General features: G+C 38.9%; 1 protein-coding gene across 2 annotated transcripts in view; it reads left to right on the forward strand.

Moving 5' to 3' along the window:
• Positions 1–620: 620 nt before the first annotated feature.
• DENND1A (DENN domain containing 1A) overlaps positions 621–16,112 on the forward strand; it is a 493,467-nt gene continuing 477,975 nt past the window's right edge. Inside the window, exon 1 of one of the 2 annotated variants that reach the window (XM_060014177.1) lies at positions 621–791. In XM_060014177.1, the coding sequence (XP_059870160.1) occupies positions 674–791 (118 nt within the window). In that variant the 5' untranslated portion in view covers positions 621–673. The remainder of the gene's footprint in view (positions 792–16,112) is intronic. The other variant, XM_060014178.1, reaches the window with a different exon arrangement.

Genomic DNA, 16,112 nt, shown 5'->3' on the forward strand with positions numbered 1-16,112 from the left:
AAGAATCTTTTTATTGTAGTTTTAGAATCAAAGAGAAAATCTGAAGATACTATGACTCCGATGTTCTTATCACTCAGAATGAGCAACTGTTAACATTCTCTTAGTGCTATGATCTTTTAAAAACTTAATATAAAATATTTATGACATAAAAAGGTAAAAGGATATAATAATGAACATTCATATACTTGCCATTGACAATTTCGGCAAAGCCCCCTATTAGCATCCTGTCTTTATTATAGCCTAATGAGATAGGATACTGTTTCTCTTATTTGAGTCTTTAAAACCTGTAAATAAACAAGTTAACTTCATCTGAATATTTTATCCTGGCGTATGAGGGAGAAGGTTACTTTGTGCTAGTGTTGCCTTGGTTTGAGTTTCCTCAAAATTCTATTTATGGTTTTGGAGATCAGCTGTGTAAACTGGAAATATGACATCTGTAAAATCATAATAATGGCTAAGCTATTATATGCCAAACATTGTATCTAGGCAATTTTTGTGTGTTTTCTTTACATTTCACAATAGTTCTTCTGGTTAGCTATTTTCATTTTATAGATTAGGAGGGCGTGGCTCAGAGAAGTTGAGTAACTTGTCCAAAGTTCCACAGCCATTAAGTTGCGGAGCTAATGATTTTAATCAAGGTCTGCCCTATACCACAGCCTGCATATTCTATACCATGCTCCCTCAATACTTGTCAGTAATCACAATCTGTTTCTTTTATAGGCAAAACCCAGAGACCATGTTTGAAGTGTATGTTGAAGTGGCCTATCCTAGGACAGGTGGCACTGTTTCAGGTATTTGCATGTTCCATTATGATATGGCGTGTTTGTTTATTGTATGAGCTAGCCATGCACATCGGATAATATGTGAATATTCTAAGCGGTTACTTATCTTTAAGTATGTTTAAGTGTCTTTCCCTTTTATCTGTGCCCACATCATCCTAGGGAATGGAGAATAATTGCAGTGAACAATTTAAATTAAGAGTTTTACTATAACAGCCTTGAAATATGGCTTTATTCATTGTAATCATTGGGTTTTGGTTTGTATCTTTCAGAGATGCCTGGAAGTCAACTATTTAGTGTGAAATATTGTCACCTTGCTAATAAGGTTTAGAATTAGGTTACAAAATAATATAAAGGGAAATCTCTGCCAGTAAACTGGAAGGAGATGTTTGAAATGGATTTAGTTCAGTAAATTTTGTCAGCTGGTTAGAGAAAGGTTGGAACTTAATTGAAGGAAACACCTCCTCTGGCTTTAGCTTTTGGACTAATTTGGACATGTATTCCTGAGCAACAGGGTCTTGGATAAGGTTAGAGTATCTTGTGTAGGTTGAGTAAATCACTTCTTGACCTAAAATCCTTCTTGGTTAATGAGAAAAAATAACCTTCTGACCTAGTGTTCTTTTTCCTGGTGCCTAAGAGAGTGATGCATTTGCCAAAGGTCTGTTAGGGAGCGGCTCTCGGTCCACACACCAACAGTTGCATGTATTATTTGGTGTTTATGGAGAATGAATTTATTTGGATTAGAAACTTGGAGTAATCAGGATTCCAATGGCAGTTATGCCCGTAATTGGCTATACAAACCTTGGACATATTTTCTACTTCATTATTTTAATTAGATTGTAATACTCATAAAATAGTTACCTTTTATTGAGTATCTGTTGTTCTGTTGTCCTACATGCTTGACATACATAGTCAGTCCTTACAATACAACCCTTAAAGATAGTTGGATGGTGTCTCCATTATGCCTATGAGAAAACAGAGTCTGAGAGGTCAAATAACTTACCAAGATTTTACAGCTACTGTGTGGAATAGCCAGGGTTTTAGGTTCAAGTCCTCTTCATTCTGCTAAGTTGCCTTCTTGAGGACAGTGACCATGTTGTACACATCTCTCCATGTCATCTGCAGGGCTTTGTACAATGTCACCAATATTTGTTAAAATGAATACATTTCTCAATATCAAAAGTGAGAATTGCGTGTGCTCCACTTTCTGGATTATTTCATGAAGGCTGTGAAACATGTTATATAAACTTATGGTCATTCTAGAAGTAGAATGTTAATATTCATCTTAAGTTATGCCTCTAATTGTGCAAACCATTGGATTGGGAAGGGAAGTAGCTGATACTAGGTGTGTTCGTGCAGCAGTACCTCTGTGAGCTGACTCGTCAGAGTAACCAGTTGGTGATGGCTGTGATTTGACAGATTTAAGGACAAAAACTTTTCTTATTTCTACAGTTGCTAATGTTCCCCCTTTCAATGCTGTAGGATTTTTTCCCCCAAAGTTAAAATGAATTTTCTTGGGGAATGTGAACGAAGTTTGATGAGTACAAATAAGAAAAAGGAACAAAATGGAGTCTTTACCTTATCCTCTTCTTTCAGTCATCTAATTCCTCTCCCCGTAGACAACTCTTTTCTTGTTTAACCCTTTAGTTTACTTTTTAAAAACTTAAAATTTTGAAAATATTTTATTTCAAGTTTTTTTTTTTCCCGGTATGTGGGCCTCTCACTGTTGTGGCCTCTCCCGTTGTGGAGCACAGGCTCCGGATGTGCAGGCTCAACGGCCATGGCTCATGGGCCCAGCCTCTCCACGGCACGCAGGATCTTCCCGGACTGGGGCACGAACCCGTGTCCCCTGCCTCGGCAGGCAGCTCTCAACCACTGTGCCACCAGGGAAGCCCTGAAAATATTTTAAAAGATAAAAGTTACAAGAATAGTTATGTGCATACTCCCTTTTCCTTAGATTCATCAATTGTTACTATTTTGCCACATTTGCTTTATTACTCTGTGTGTATTTTTTGCTGAACCTTTTGAGAATAAGTTGCAGACTTTGTGACCCTTCACCCCTAAATACTTCAGGATATATCTCCTAAGAATAAGGACATTTTCTTAAATAACTCCAGTACAGTTACCAGAATAAGAAAGTTAATGTCATTTGTCCATGTTCAATCAGTTGTCCCAATAATATCCTTTATAGCACTTTCGCCTCTGATCCAGAGAATTCAGGATCATGTAATCCGTTTAGTTTTCACATCTATTTATTTTTTTTTAGTCTGGAACAGTTTTGCAACCTTGTTTTTTTATAAACCTTTGTGAAATGTTTTTGAAGAAATTAGGTCTCTTGTTTTGTATAAAGTCCCTGGGTTTGAATCTGATTGTATCCTCATGATTAGATTAGGTTATGGATTTTGGGTGGGAATATTTCAAACGTGATATTGTATCCTTCTCAGTGTATCATATCAGCAGGGACATGATGTCCATCCCATTATTTGTGGAAAAATGTGCATAAAACTTTTGTGTACAGTTTAATAATTATAAAGTGAGTACCCATGTTACTGCTATTCAGGTTAAGACAAATAATATTGCCTGGTTCTAAGGAAATTCTGGTCCTGGCAAGAAGACCCCTGCCCTAGCCCTGTGCTTTAGAGGGCCATGCTTTGGCCTTCTTCTGAAGTGCCCCCTTCAGGCAAGGAGTCTGTGGGGCCTGTGGGACATGCCCATTTAGAGCCCAAACCCTTCCATCCTAGACAAACTTTGAATACCTAGGATCTAAGAATTTCTTGACCCAGTGGCCCCAGGTTTATTTCCAGAGTCTGTGTGAGTCTTCTCTAGGGTTTGTCCTTCTGAGGGTAGACTGGCTACTGGTGTACACACCCCTAGGCCCAAGGGGTGGCCTAAGGGTATCTGTTTGTGGGGAGTAGGGTATGCAATGGAGCTTGGGCTTGTGAGTGGAGGTGACTGCATCCCTGTGTGTGAGGTTCCTGGCAGTGTGGGATGGAAAAGGGGGAGATGGACAGTGGGCCAGTGGCCAGTTTTCCCTGAACCATGTTTCTACGTGGAACCCTAAGGAATCCAAGAATTTTCAGTGTGAAACTGTCCTTCCAAGTAGTTATGATAGGAGGATGGAACATATTTTATTTAATAGTTTGTTAGCTTATTTCATATCTTGTAAATATTTAGACATTTGGTTTGTGGGCCTCTGTTTGTACTCTTGCCAAGGCCCTGTAAATGTTAGAGGTGGGGCTGGCCAGTGCCCCAGAAGTCCCTCCACTCCCCTTCTCCAGAGGTAACTACTATCCTGACTTTTATGATACTCATTTCTTTGTTTTTCTTTGTAGCTTTACCACATAAGTATAGTTCCTTGAAAAATTTAATTTAGTAGTGCCTGTTTCTGAATTTTATAGAATTATTCTGTGTGTAGTTTTGCTGCTTGTTTGCTCAAGTCTGTGAGGGTCCTCTGTGTTGTTGTGTGTCATTTATTTTCATTGCAGTGTAATACACTTTAATATTATATCACAGTTTATTCATTCTACTGTTGAAAGCACTTGAAGTTGTTTGCAGTTTTTGGCTATTACAAGCAAGGCTGCTGTGATCTTTATACATAAATCCTGGAGCATGTAAACATACTTTTACATAGGATATATACCATATTTGATTACTAGATAATGCTAAACTGTTTTTCAAAGTTGATTGTGCTTGTCTACACTCCCTTCAGCAGTGTTTGATAGTCTTTATTGTTGAACATCTTCATTAATTCTTAATACAATTAAATTTGTTGGGTTTGGCCAACCTGATAGTTGTGTGGTAGTATCTCCTTGTTGCTTTTATTTGCATTTTCCTGGTGACTAATGAGATTGAGCACCTTTTCATATGCTTATTGACCTCGTGAATACCTTTCTTTTTAAAGTGCCTGTTCAAGGCTTACTCATTTTTTAATTGTTTTCTATTTTTTCCTTGTTGATTTATAAGAAATTGTTTGTCCTGCTACTATTAATTATCTGGTCAAGTGTGTTGTAGATATTGTCTCCTACTCTATGATTTGTCTTTCCCTCTCTTTCTGGTATCTTTGATCAAAACTTCTTGATTTTCATATCTACAGTTTATCGATGTTTTCCTACCCTACAGATAAGAAACTATTATCCTATATTTTCTTCTGAGAAATTTATAGTTTTGTCTTTCACATTCTTTAATATATCAAGGATTTTAATTTTCTATTAGATGATTAATATCCAGAAAAGCTAAACTTAAATTTGATTCCTTATCCATGATTTTTAAAAATTGGGAAACTAAATAAAGCCAAATTACTAAGATACACTATTCCTCTACATAAAATGTGTTTGTATAAAATGGTCAGGTACTTCTAAATAATACCTAAAAAATTACCTCACAAAGAAAGAGGGTGACAAATGTGAGAAAGGCTGGTAAGAAATACTACTAGACGTTAAAGACAGTTCTTTTTCCCATCGATTACTTTTAATGTCTGAACTAGTGAAGGTATTGTCAACTCTCATGTGTTCTTTGCTCTGAAAGCATTCCATGACATCCATGGAAGGGACATGTATTCTGTCAGTTCTACTTAGATATTGCATCCAGACCTGTGGCACTGAGTGGGACATCTTCCAAAGATTGTGCAAATAAAATTTGGGTACACAAACTGAACTCATGGTGCTGCTTACTTTCTTTGGGAATTCGTAAGATTTCCTAGTTCCTAATACCAGTGAATAAGCTGTCACTTAGTATTTGATTTTAGGTAACTTTTGTCTACTTCTACAACCTCTTTTTTTTTAATACAACTTATTATATCTGCCTTTTTCTGATACTATTTAAGCCTTATTTTTGCCATTTAGATGATTGCAAAGAATGTGTCTTAAAATTAGTCTTTGTTCATTGGATCTGCATCTCTGATCTCTGCCAAAATATCTGAGCAAACTTAAATATAAACCTTACGCTATACAGTACTAGTGTCTGGGCATAATCTTCTCTTTGAAGTTTGTTTGCATCCCCCAGAGGGCTTAATTCCCTGCTGTGAGAAGGTGGGTTAGAAAGCACTGAAACTACTTTATGGGTCTTTAATTGGAGGATTTAGTATACATTTTGTTCTATAAATTTCTGTGGGAGTTTCATTCTTATGATTTTTTCTTATACTGTGGTATATTATGTTCTCATTGTAAATTAAAAAAAATACTAAAAATTTTCCAATTATTTGAGTACATATTGGCAGATCATCCCTGGTGTGTATTTTTTTCTATTTATCTTTAAATTTTTTTAAAAATTTATTTATTTAATTTTTGGCTGTGTTGGGTCTTCATTGCTTTCCGTGGGCTTTCTCTAATTGAGGTGAGGGGGGGCTACTCTTCGTTGTGGTGTGCGGGCTTCTCATTGTGGTGGCTTCTCTTGTTGCAGAGCACGGGCTCTAGGCGCATGGGCTTCAGTAGTTGTGGCACATGGGCTCAGTAGTTGCGGCGCGCGGGCTCTAGAGCGCAGGCTCAGTAGTTGTGGCGCACGGACTTAGTTGCTCCACGGCATGTGGGATCTTCCTGGACCAGGGCTCGAACCCATGTGCCCTGCATTGGCAGGCGGATTCTTAACCACTGAGCCACCAGGGAAGCCCATATTCATCTTTAAATTTTTAGTAGCTTGTTTTCTTACTAGTTTTTGACTATGTATAAATTTTTAGAAATTTTTAAAAATTACAAAGAAAAGAAAAATTATTACTCAGTAATAACTACTGTTAATGTTTTGATTTATTTTCTTGTAGCCTTCTTTTGTGTGTGTATGTGTGTGTGTGTAAATATATAAACTTCCCCCCCAACTTCTGCTACATGTGTGTGTTTTCCATGTTCTCCCTCAAATCATTAAACTTTTCCTAAAATTATTAATATAACTTTGTAAAAATCATTTTAGTTGCTATAAATTATGACATCATGTTTATGTGCTATATTTACTTGTAATTACATCTTTAGATTTTTTTCAGGGTATTTCTCTTGTAAATAATGCCAGTGAACATCTTTTGTGTATAATCTTGTTATTTAGGTATGTGAGTTTAATGTTTTAAAAAGAAGTAGGATCATTTTGAGTAGATCTTTGATCTATCTTGTTCTTACTTTTTTAGTGCTTTCTTTTTTTTTTTTGCCAGTTTCATTTTGTGTACTCTAATTTATGTATTTGTTCAAGAACCCACCAGAAAATGAATACAGTCACCTCCAGTTGTGAAAGCTCCCAGAGCTGAGTTCAGCCTGTCTGACTGAAGGTCTGGAGAGAGGGTGCTCTTGCAAGAGGGATGAGCTTGCCCAGTCCAATGATCAGATGGTACTGGCATGCTGAAACTCTGGAATGCATTTCAAATACAAGTGTCTCGTTACAGCTGGCATCTCTGAGCCTGCTGCAGGCACTTTTTTTTTTCTTGTTCTTAAAATATATATTTTTTAACATCTTTATTGGAGTATAATTACTTTACAATGGTGTGTTAGTTTCTGCTTTATAACAAAGTTAATCAGTTATACATATGTTCCCATATCTCTTCCATCTTGCATCTCCCTCCCTACCACCCTCCATATCCCACCCCTCTAGGTGGTCTCAAAGCACCTCGTTGATCTCCCTGTGCTATACGGCTGCTTCCCACTAGCTATCTATTTTATGTTTGGTAGTGTATATATGTCCATGTCACTCTCTCACTTTGTCCCAGCTTACCCTTCCACCTTCCCATATCCTCAAGTCCATTCTCTAGTAGGTCTGTGTCTTTAATCCCGTCTTACCCCTAGGTTCTTCATGACCTTTTTTTTTCTTTTTCTTAGATTCCATATATATGTGTTAGCATATGGTATTTGTTTTTCTCTTTCTGACTTACTTCACTCTGTATGACAGACTCTAGGTCCATCCACCTCACTACAAATAACTCAATTTTGTTTCTTTTTTTGCGGTACGCGGGCCTCTCACTGTTGCTCCCGTTGCGGAGCACAGGCTCTGGACGTGCAGGCTCAGTGGCCATGGCTCACGGGCCTAGCCGCTCCGTGGCATGTGGGATCTTCCCGGACCGGGGCACGAACCCATGTCCCCTGCATCGGCAGGCGGACTCTCAACCACTGCGCTACCAGGGAAGCCCTTAATTTTTTTTTTTTTAATTGCCACAAAATGCCAATCTCAGAGCCTCATTTTTCTCAACTATAAAATTGGGGCCCTGATAGTGTCTACTTCATTCAGTCGAAAGGATTAAAGTAAAATGCACAGTGCGTGGGACATGGGAAGTTCTTAATTAATGGGAGCTGTTGTTATTTATCATTTGTTTTGAAAGATTTAATTTTTTTAGGAGAAGATTTAGGTTCACAGCAAAATTGAGAGGGTGATACAGAGATTTCCTGTATATGCCTGCCCCACACATGCACAGCCTCCCCTATTATCAGTATTCCCCACGAGAGTGGTATGTTTGTTACAATTGATGAACCTACACTGACACGTCACAATCACCCAAAGTCCGTTGTTTATGTCATGGTTCACTCTTGGTGTTGTATATTCTGTGGGTTTGGATGAATGTATAATGACATGTATCCATCATTATAGTATACAGAGTATTTTCACTGCTCTAAAAATTCTCTGTGCTCTACCTGTTTAGCCCCCCTTGCCCTCCACACACTGTCCCCTTCCCACCAACCACTGATCTTTTTACTGTCTCCAGTTTTGCCTTTTCCAGAATGTCATGTAGTTGGAATCATAGTTGTATGTAGCCTTTTCAGATGGGTTTCTTTCACTTAGTCCTATGCATTTAATGTCCCTCCATGTCTTTTCATGGCTTGATGCCTCATTTCTTTTTAGTGCTGAATAATATTCCATTGCCTGCATGTGCCACAGTTTATGTATCCATTTACTTACTAAAGGACATCTTGGTTGCTTCCAGGTATTGACAGTTATGAATAAAGCTGCTAATAAACATCCACGTGCTGGTTCTCATGTGGACATAGGTTTGCAACTCCTTTGGGTAAACACCAAGAAGCCTGATTGCTGGATTGTATGGCAGGAGTATGTTTAGTTTTGTAAGAAACCACCAAACTGTCTTCCAAGGTGGCTGTACCATTTTACACTCCCACCAGCAATGAATGAGAGTTCCTACTGCTTCATATCCTCATCAGCACTTGGTGTTGTCTGAGTTCTGGACTTTGGCCATTCTAATAGGTGTATGGTAGTATAACATTGTTTTGATTTGCATCTCCCTGATTACATATGACGTGGAGCATCTTTTCATATGTTTATTTACCATCTGTGTATCTTCTTTGGTGAGGGGGTTTCTTTTTTTAAAAAATTTATTTATTTATTTTTGGCTGTGTTGGGTCTTTGTTGCTGCGTGCCGGCTTTCTCTAGTTGCGGTGAGCGGGGGCTACTCTTTGTTGCGGTGTGCGGGCTTCTCACTGCGGTGGCTTCTCTTGTTGTGGAGCATGGGCTCTAGGCGCGTAGGCTTCAGTAGTTGTGGCATACAGGCTCAGTAGTTGTGGCTCACGGGCTCTAGAGCGCAGGCTCAGTAGTGGTGGCGCACGGACTTAGTTGCTCCGCGGCATGTGGGATCTTCGTGGACCAGGGCTCGAACTCGTGTCCCCTGCATTGGCAGGCAGATTCTTAACCACTGATGCACCAGGGAAGTCCCGTGAGGGGGTTTCTGTTAAGACCTTTGGCCCATTTTTATTTATTTATTTATTTTATTTATTTATTTTTGCGGTACGTGGGCCTCTCACTGCTGTGGCTTCTCCCGTTGCCGAGCACAGGCTCTGGACGCGCAGGCTCAGCGGCCATGGCTCACGGGCCCAGCCGCTCCGCGGCATGTGGGATCCTCCCGGACCGTGCAACGAACCCGCGTCCCCTGCATCCGCAGGCGGTCTCTCAACCACTGCGCCACCAGGGAAGCCCTGGCCCATTTTTAAAATTGGGTTGTTTGTTTTCTTATTTTTGAGTTTTAAGAATTCATGGTATATTTTGGATAACAGTCCTTTATCAAATATGTCTTTTGTAAATATTTTCGTCCAGTCTATAGCTTGTTTTCTCATTGTCCTGATATTTTGTCTTCGGCAGAGCAGAAGTTTTTAATTTTAATGAAATCTGGCCTATCAATTATTTCTTTCATGGATCATGTTTGTGGTCATCACCATAACTAAGATCATGTAGGTTTTCTCCTATGTTATCTTCTAGGAGTTCTATAGTTTTGTGTTTTACATTTAGGTCATGATCCATTTTGAGACAATTTTTGTGAGAGATGTAAGAAAGGTCTGTGGCTAGATTCGGTATTTTGAGTGTGGATGTCCAGCTGTTCCAGCAGTGTTTGTTGAAGAGACCATTTTTGCTCCATTGTATTGCCTTTGTTGCTTCGGCAAAGATCAGTTGACTAATTTCTTTGGGTCTATTTCTGGGCTGTCTGTTGATCCATTGATCCATTTGTCTATTCTTTCACCAGTGCCATCCTGTGTTGGTTTCTATAGCTTTATGGTCAGTCTTGAAGTCAGTTAGTGTCAGTCTTTGAACTTTGTTCTTTTCTTTCATATTGTGTTGGCTATTCTGGGCCTTTTGCCTTTCTCTGTAAACTTTAGAATTAGTTTGTTGATATCCATAAAGTAACTTGCTGGTATTTTGTTCGTTTTTGTATTGAATTTTTAGATCAAGTTGGGAAGAACTGACATCTTGGCAATATTGAGTCTTCTGATCTGTGAACATGGAATATATCTCCATTTATTTAATTCTATGATTTCGTTCATCAGAGTTTTTTGTAGTTCCCCTCATATAGTTCTTGTATGTATTTTTTTTTTTTTTTTTTTTTGCGGTACGCGGGCCTCTCACCGCTGCGGCCTCTCCCGCTGCGGAGCACAGGCTCCGGACGCGCAGGCTCAGCGGCCATGGCTCACGAGCCCAGCCGCTCTGCGGCACGTGGGATCCTCCCAGACCGGGGCACGAACCCGCTTCCCCTGCATCGGCAGGCGGACTCTCAACCACTGCGCCACCAGGGAAGCCCTCTTGTATGTATTTTTGTTAGATTTATTCCAGAGTAGCTGTTATTTTAAATTCCGATGTTATTTTTATTTAAGGCAAGAGTTCCTATCTGTGTAGAACTCTGCTGTCCAACAATTGTTATCAGTCTAACACAGCTGAAAAATGGGAAGTAAGTAAAAGTAACTAGCCAAAATAGATTTCTCAGAATCCATGCATTCAAACTTAAATCTTTTATTCATGGGAAAGCACTTAGCTTATGCCCTATGTGCTTTGCTTTGCCCTGAGGATTCTTCTGTATTATATTGATCAGCACAGTTATTGATTATGCTGATGACATTAAATCATTGTATTAGGGCTCTTTGTTGTAAGTGGCAGAAACCCAACGAAATCTGGCTTGAGCAAAAAAGGGAATTTGTTGGCTCTCAATACTGAGAAGTTGCAGTGGTAAAACTGGTTTTGGGTTTTGATGGATCTAGGTGTTCTACATATATTTTCATAGATTTGTCATATCTTTATCTCTTGGTTTTCTGTCGTCTGTGTTTGGTTCATTTCTGGTCAAGTGCTCCCTATATAATTGCAAAGATGGCTACTAGCAAATTGAAGATTATATTCTACCAATTTAGTCACCCAAGTGGAAGAAGAGTGTTTTATGTTTTTCTGAGCCATTAACCCAAGGACCATTGTAATAGGCCTCTTTGGGTCATAGACTGATCTATGAACCAATCATGATGGTTTTGGGTAGGTGACTCAGATGCTGATTGGGGAATGAGGGAGTATGTATGTGGGAGGCCTATTCAGTGCCACTTGGATTCTCTAGCCTGAGAATGGGGCAGGGTAGTTACTCAGAGGAAAATCTGGTGCTATTACCAGAGGAAGGGAGAATGGATGCTAAGCAGGCAAAATAAATATACATTGCAGTCATCAAGAAAATGTTTTGTTCAAAATATTCTTTTCAAAAAAGCAATGAGATATATAATGTAGTTTGGAATTACAACCAAAAAGTTAAAGTTTCAGTGCTGAAAAATGTGGGTCTTCAGCTTTCTCAAACTGCCACATAAGCCTCATTTCCGCAGGAGTATACATGACTGAGGTCTTATTATCACACGTCTATTTTTTGGTTAGAGTTCTTTAATCACTTATTTGAGCACTCACTTTAGGTTCAGCACTGTGCTAGACCATAGAAAGTGGAACGTGAGCTCTGTAAAACAGGAACCGAACCTCATGTTTTAAATGCTTAGGACACTTTTTTTTTTTAACCTTTAAGAAATTATATTCTAGCCTTTGCATTTATTTTGGTATTATTTCACAACACTTTTTGCATTTCCTTCTTTATGTTGCATTGAAAACATGCAGTCTCCTCAAAGGCTTTCATTAGAAAAAGAAATCTTCAGAGAAGCTATTGCTATAAGCTTGCTTTGCCCAGCAGGAAACTTTAATAAGTTGCTTGATTTAAGACAGTTTTTTTTTTTTTTTAACCTTTAATGTGTTCTTAGGCATTAGAATTTTATGTTATCACAAAGCCTTATTTGAAGAGAAAATAGATGCAGATGAATTGCTGTCTAGATTATAACAATGTCAGTAAGTATCTTCATGGATAATTTGTAATAGAAACAACATAATGGAAAGACTGTAGGCTTTGAAGTTAGATTTCTTCTGCCACCAACTAATTATTTGACCTTGGAAAAGTTATTTAAACTGATTCTAGTTTGCTTCTTGTTTAAATGGGACTTATATCTATTTGTGAATTAGAGACAATATGGATTAAAATGTCGAACACACAAACAAGTACAAATTAGGCATTCTTGTGATGACTTAATTCAACATCATCCTTAAATGAAAAATAAAACCAAAAACCCAAACTTCAAACCAAAACAAACTCCAAACAATAAAACTTCCTGCAATTGTGATTTTGTTAAGAGATTAAATTTTCCTTCTGATATAATTAATTTAAATTCCTTTTGAAATGGTTCAGATACTAGAACAATAGTGAGGTGAAGATATTGAACTCACTTGATGAAAAGAAAACTGTCTGAATAACCAATTTTCTCTTTCAGAAAATGTAGGATTAATTCTGAGTTCTTTCCAGAAAAGCACACTTTGGACACATGGATAATTTCAAATGATTAACCTATATATTTTTTTCCTCATGTCACAGTTCAACTTTAACAAGAACCCAATGATCAGTCCTCAGTTACCAGAGTTTTTTCTTTTTTTGTTTTGTTTTAACTGTCTAGTTGTGAGAAGAGCCAAATGCCAAGAAAGTAAGCTGGTATCAGAGATTTATTAAAAGAGCCCATTTCTGGAATATGGTCTATAATTAGTGTATATTTAGCTCAGATTTCTGTCCTCAATGGTAAGCATCACTAATACTCAGAATGTTGCAGCTGACTTCTAGAACATCACAGGAAAAGGGTTTCATTAGTTTGTTAGGTTGTACTTAGTATGAAAGGAAAATTGACAGAAGTATATGGGAAAGATTTTCTACAAAGACTGAAATGAAAAATATTTTCATCATGGCTCTCAATGAAGTAGAAAATCAGCTCAGCAGAACATTTAATTTATTCCCTCTTCCTGCTAAGTATTTTGGTTAATAGGAGTTCCTGCTCCTCTTCCCCCTAAAACTTCAAAAGTATAATTAGCAAAAGTCTAGTTAAGAGCATGGTTTCTAGGATCAGATCATCTGGGTTCAAATTCCAACTCCACCTATGACTTAATTCCCTGTGTGATTTTGGGCAAATTACTTAGTCCTATTGTTGTCTTATTTAGTTTCCTAAATTGTAAAATGGGGATGATGATGGTAGTACCTCATAGTGTTATTGTAAAGATTAAATGAGAAAAAAATATTAAAGAATTAAGCACAGGACACAGCACAGAGCACCCCTCAGTTTGAACTATTATTAAAAAAAAGTTGGACTCATTTGTTTTGATTCTTCAAACTAGAAGTTGAGGGTCATCGGGGGTCTGAACTGGGGAAATGTCATCTGTTCCTACTGAAGGCTCATTTCTTCTACACTGTGATAGCAGGGCACTGGGACCAGATCTAAGGCAGTTCTAGGCCCAGGGCATTTGGAAGCCTTCACTAGGCCCTTTCTTGCCTCTAGTAGCCCTAGCAAGTCCGGATTAGGTTTTGAAAAAATTCTTAATCCTGGGGGTTGGACCCTGGAACAAGCCGACCTAATTTTTCTTGGGTTTGCTGAATGGAGATTGAATTTACTGAGGTTTTATTTGGACTTCTCTGGGTCTGCTGTAGGATAAAAGTTCAGGTCTAGACCCAATTTAAATTGAGATTTAGATCTGTCCACTACTACATTTCCCCCATTTTGTTTAGAAAGGTGTTTTTGTATCATACTTCACCCATTCAGCAATGTTTTTTTTTTTTTAGTTTATTTTAAAAATTTATTTATTTGGGTTTTTAAAATTTTTGGCTGTGTTGGGTCTTTGTTGCAGTGCACGGGCTTCTCATTGCAGTGGCTTCTCTTGTTGGGGAGCACTGGCTCTAGGCACGTGCGCTCAGTAGTTGTGGCTTGCAGGCTCTAGGGCGCAGGCTCAGTAGTTGTGGCGCATGGGCTTAGTTGCTCCACGGCATGTGGGATCTTCCCAGAGCAGCGCTCGAACCCGTGTCCCCTGCATTGGCAGGCGGATTCTTAACCACTGAGCCACCAGGGAAGTCCCTCAGCAATGTTTATTAAAACTTGCTGTGTGATAGGTACTGGGGAGGGGAGGAGGCATTTCAGACAGAAGGCAAAGCATTTGCAAAGCCATGGAGGAATAGTTTATTTCTTTTTATTAATAAGGAATCTGACTTTTAAGCAGATTCTGATCAGCTTGAGGGACCCTGTGTGACCACACTCAGTCTGTCAGTTCTGTGAGGGCAGAGGTCTTTGTTTATTCAGTTCATTGATGTGCGCCCAGCACCTAGCCCAGTGAGTGGGACGTGGTAGGCACTCAGTACATATTTTTTGGACAAATAAATGAACTGACACAATTCCAGCTGTTTACAGTGAACCTTGATATTTTGATTAGTCTCTGCAGTTTTATTGTTGGTAAATATCTCATTTCTAGTAGGTTGAATGGCTGCTCAATTTGCTATATTTTGCTTTTTAATGGAAATCTTTGGGTAGAACTAGGGGGAGGGCATTTATTTTAGAAGCAAGAGTTATCTTGCAGTTTTCTCTCTAGTGATTTTTCTGGAAGATGCTATTCTGCCTTTTCTACGAGCAGATGTGCTCAGGATGAGAAGTTTAAAGGAAGGCGCACTTACATTTGTCCCACTAGGCGAGGAATGCCTTTTCCTCTCCATTTAGTACGTGTCCATCAGACTTCCCAGAGTACAATGAGGCATTTACTCCAGGCCTCGGTGACAGCCCATACTTTTTGCATTTTAGGCTTTTTCTGCCACCCCTGGGAAACTGCCTAGTGGTCTGGCATCATGAGAATTTGTCTTACTAAAAGCTGCCCATCCTCTCCTCTAGCAGAAGCAGTGGGTGCAGTGGAAGGAGCTTTGGAGTTGGGTCTGAATTATGGCTCCGCAACTAATAGCGATCTGACCTTGGGGAAGTTACTCATCTTTTTGCACTTGCAAGTATGAGTTTGTTAATGCTTATCTTTTAGAGTTGCTGTGAAGATTAAATAAAACACTATAAAATAATTAACAGTGCCTAGTTTGTTTTCTTCTGTCAAGTCATTGTCTTCTACTCTTTCAACCTCCTGACATGAAAGAACACCTATATTATTTTTCATAGCTTGGAGGACTATAGAGTCTTTGAAATGCTTGATAACGATTTTCTGTGTTTTTTTTTTTTTTTGCGGTACGCGGCCTCTCACTGTTGTGGCCTCTCCCGTTGTGGAACACAGGCTCCAGACGCGCAGGCTCAGCGGCCGTGGCTCACGGGCCCAGCCGCTCCGCGGCATGTGGGATCCTCCCGGACCGGGGCACGAACCCACGTCCCCTGCATCGGCAGGCGGACTCTCAACCGCTGCGCCACCAGGGAAGCCCCCTCTGTGTTTTATTTTTTCTTTTTCTTTTGATGAGCAATGTGGAGTTTTGTTAATGTATTTCCAAAGACATGGAAAAACTACTTCACAAAAAGACTTACATACTTAATGTAAAAAACTTATATACATAATTTAAAAGTTTTCGAGATATAAACTTAAACTAAGGGTCTTTCAAGGGTCCTCCTTTGCCTATGGAGGGCATAGCATGGTTTCATGTTTACATGTTGGTGAGTGTGTGAGTGAGAGAGGGAGTGGGGAGGAAGAGAGAGAGGAAAAGAGAATGAAAATATATGTGTGGTGAAAGAGATATTTTAGCCTGCTTTTGTAACTTTAGCTTTGCTATGCAATGTGCCAAAAGTTATTTCTCCCTAGGGAGTGTCT

The sequence above is a fragment of the Delphinus delphis genome, chromosome 6, assembly GCF_949987515.2.
Source record: "Delphinus delphis chromosome 6, mDelDel1.2, whole genome shotgun sequence".
In the NCBI taxonomy this organism is placed as follows: domain Eukaryota; kingdom Metazoa; phylum Chordata; class Mammalia; order Artiodactyla; family Delphinidae; genus Delphinus; species Delphinus delphis.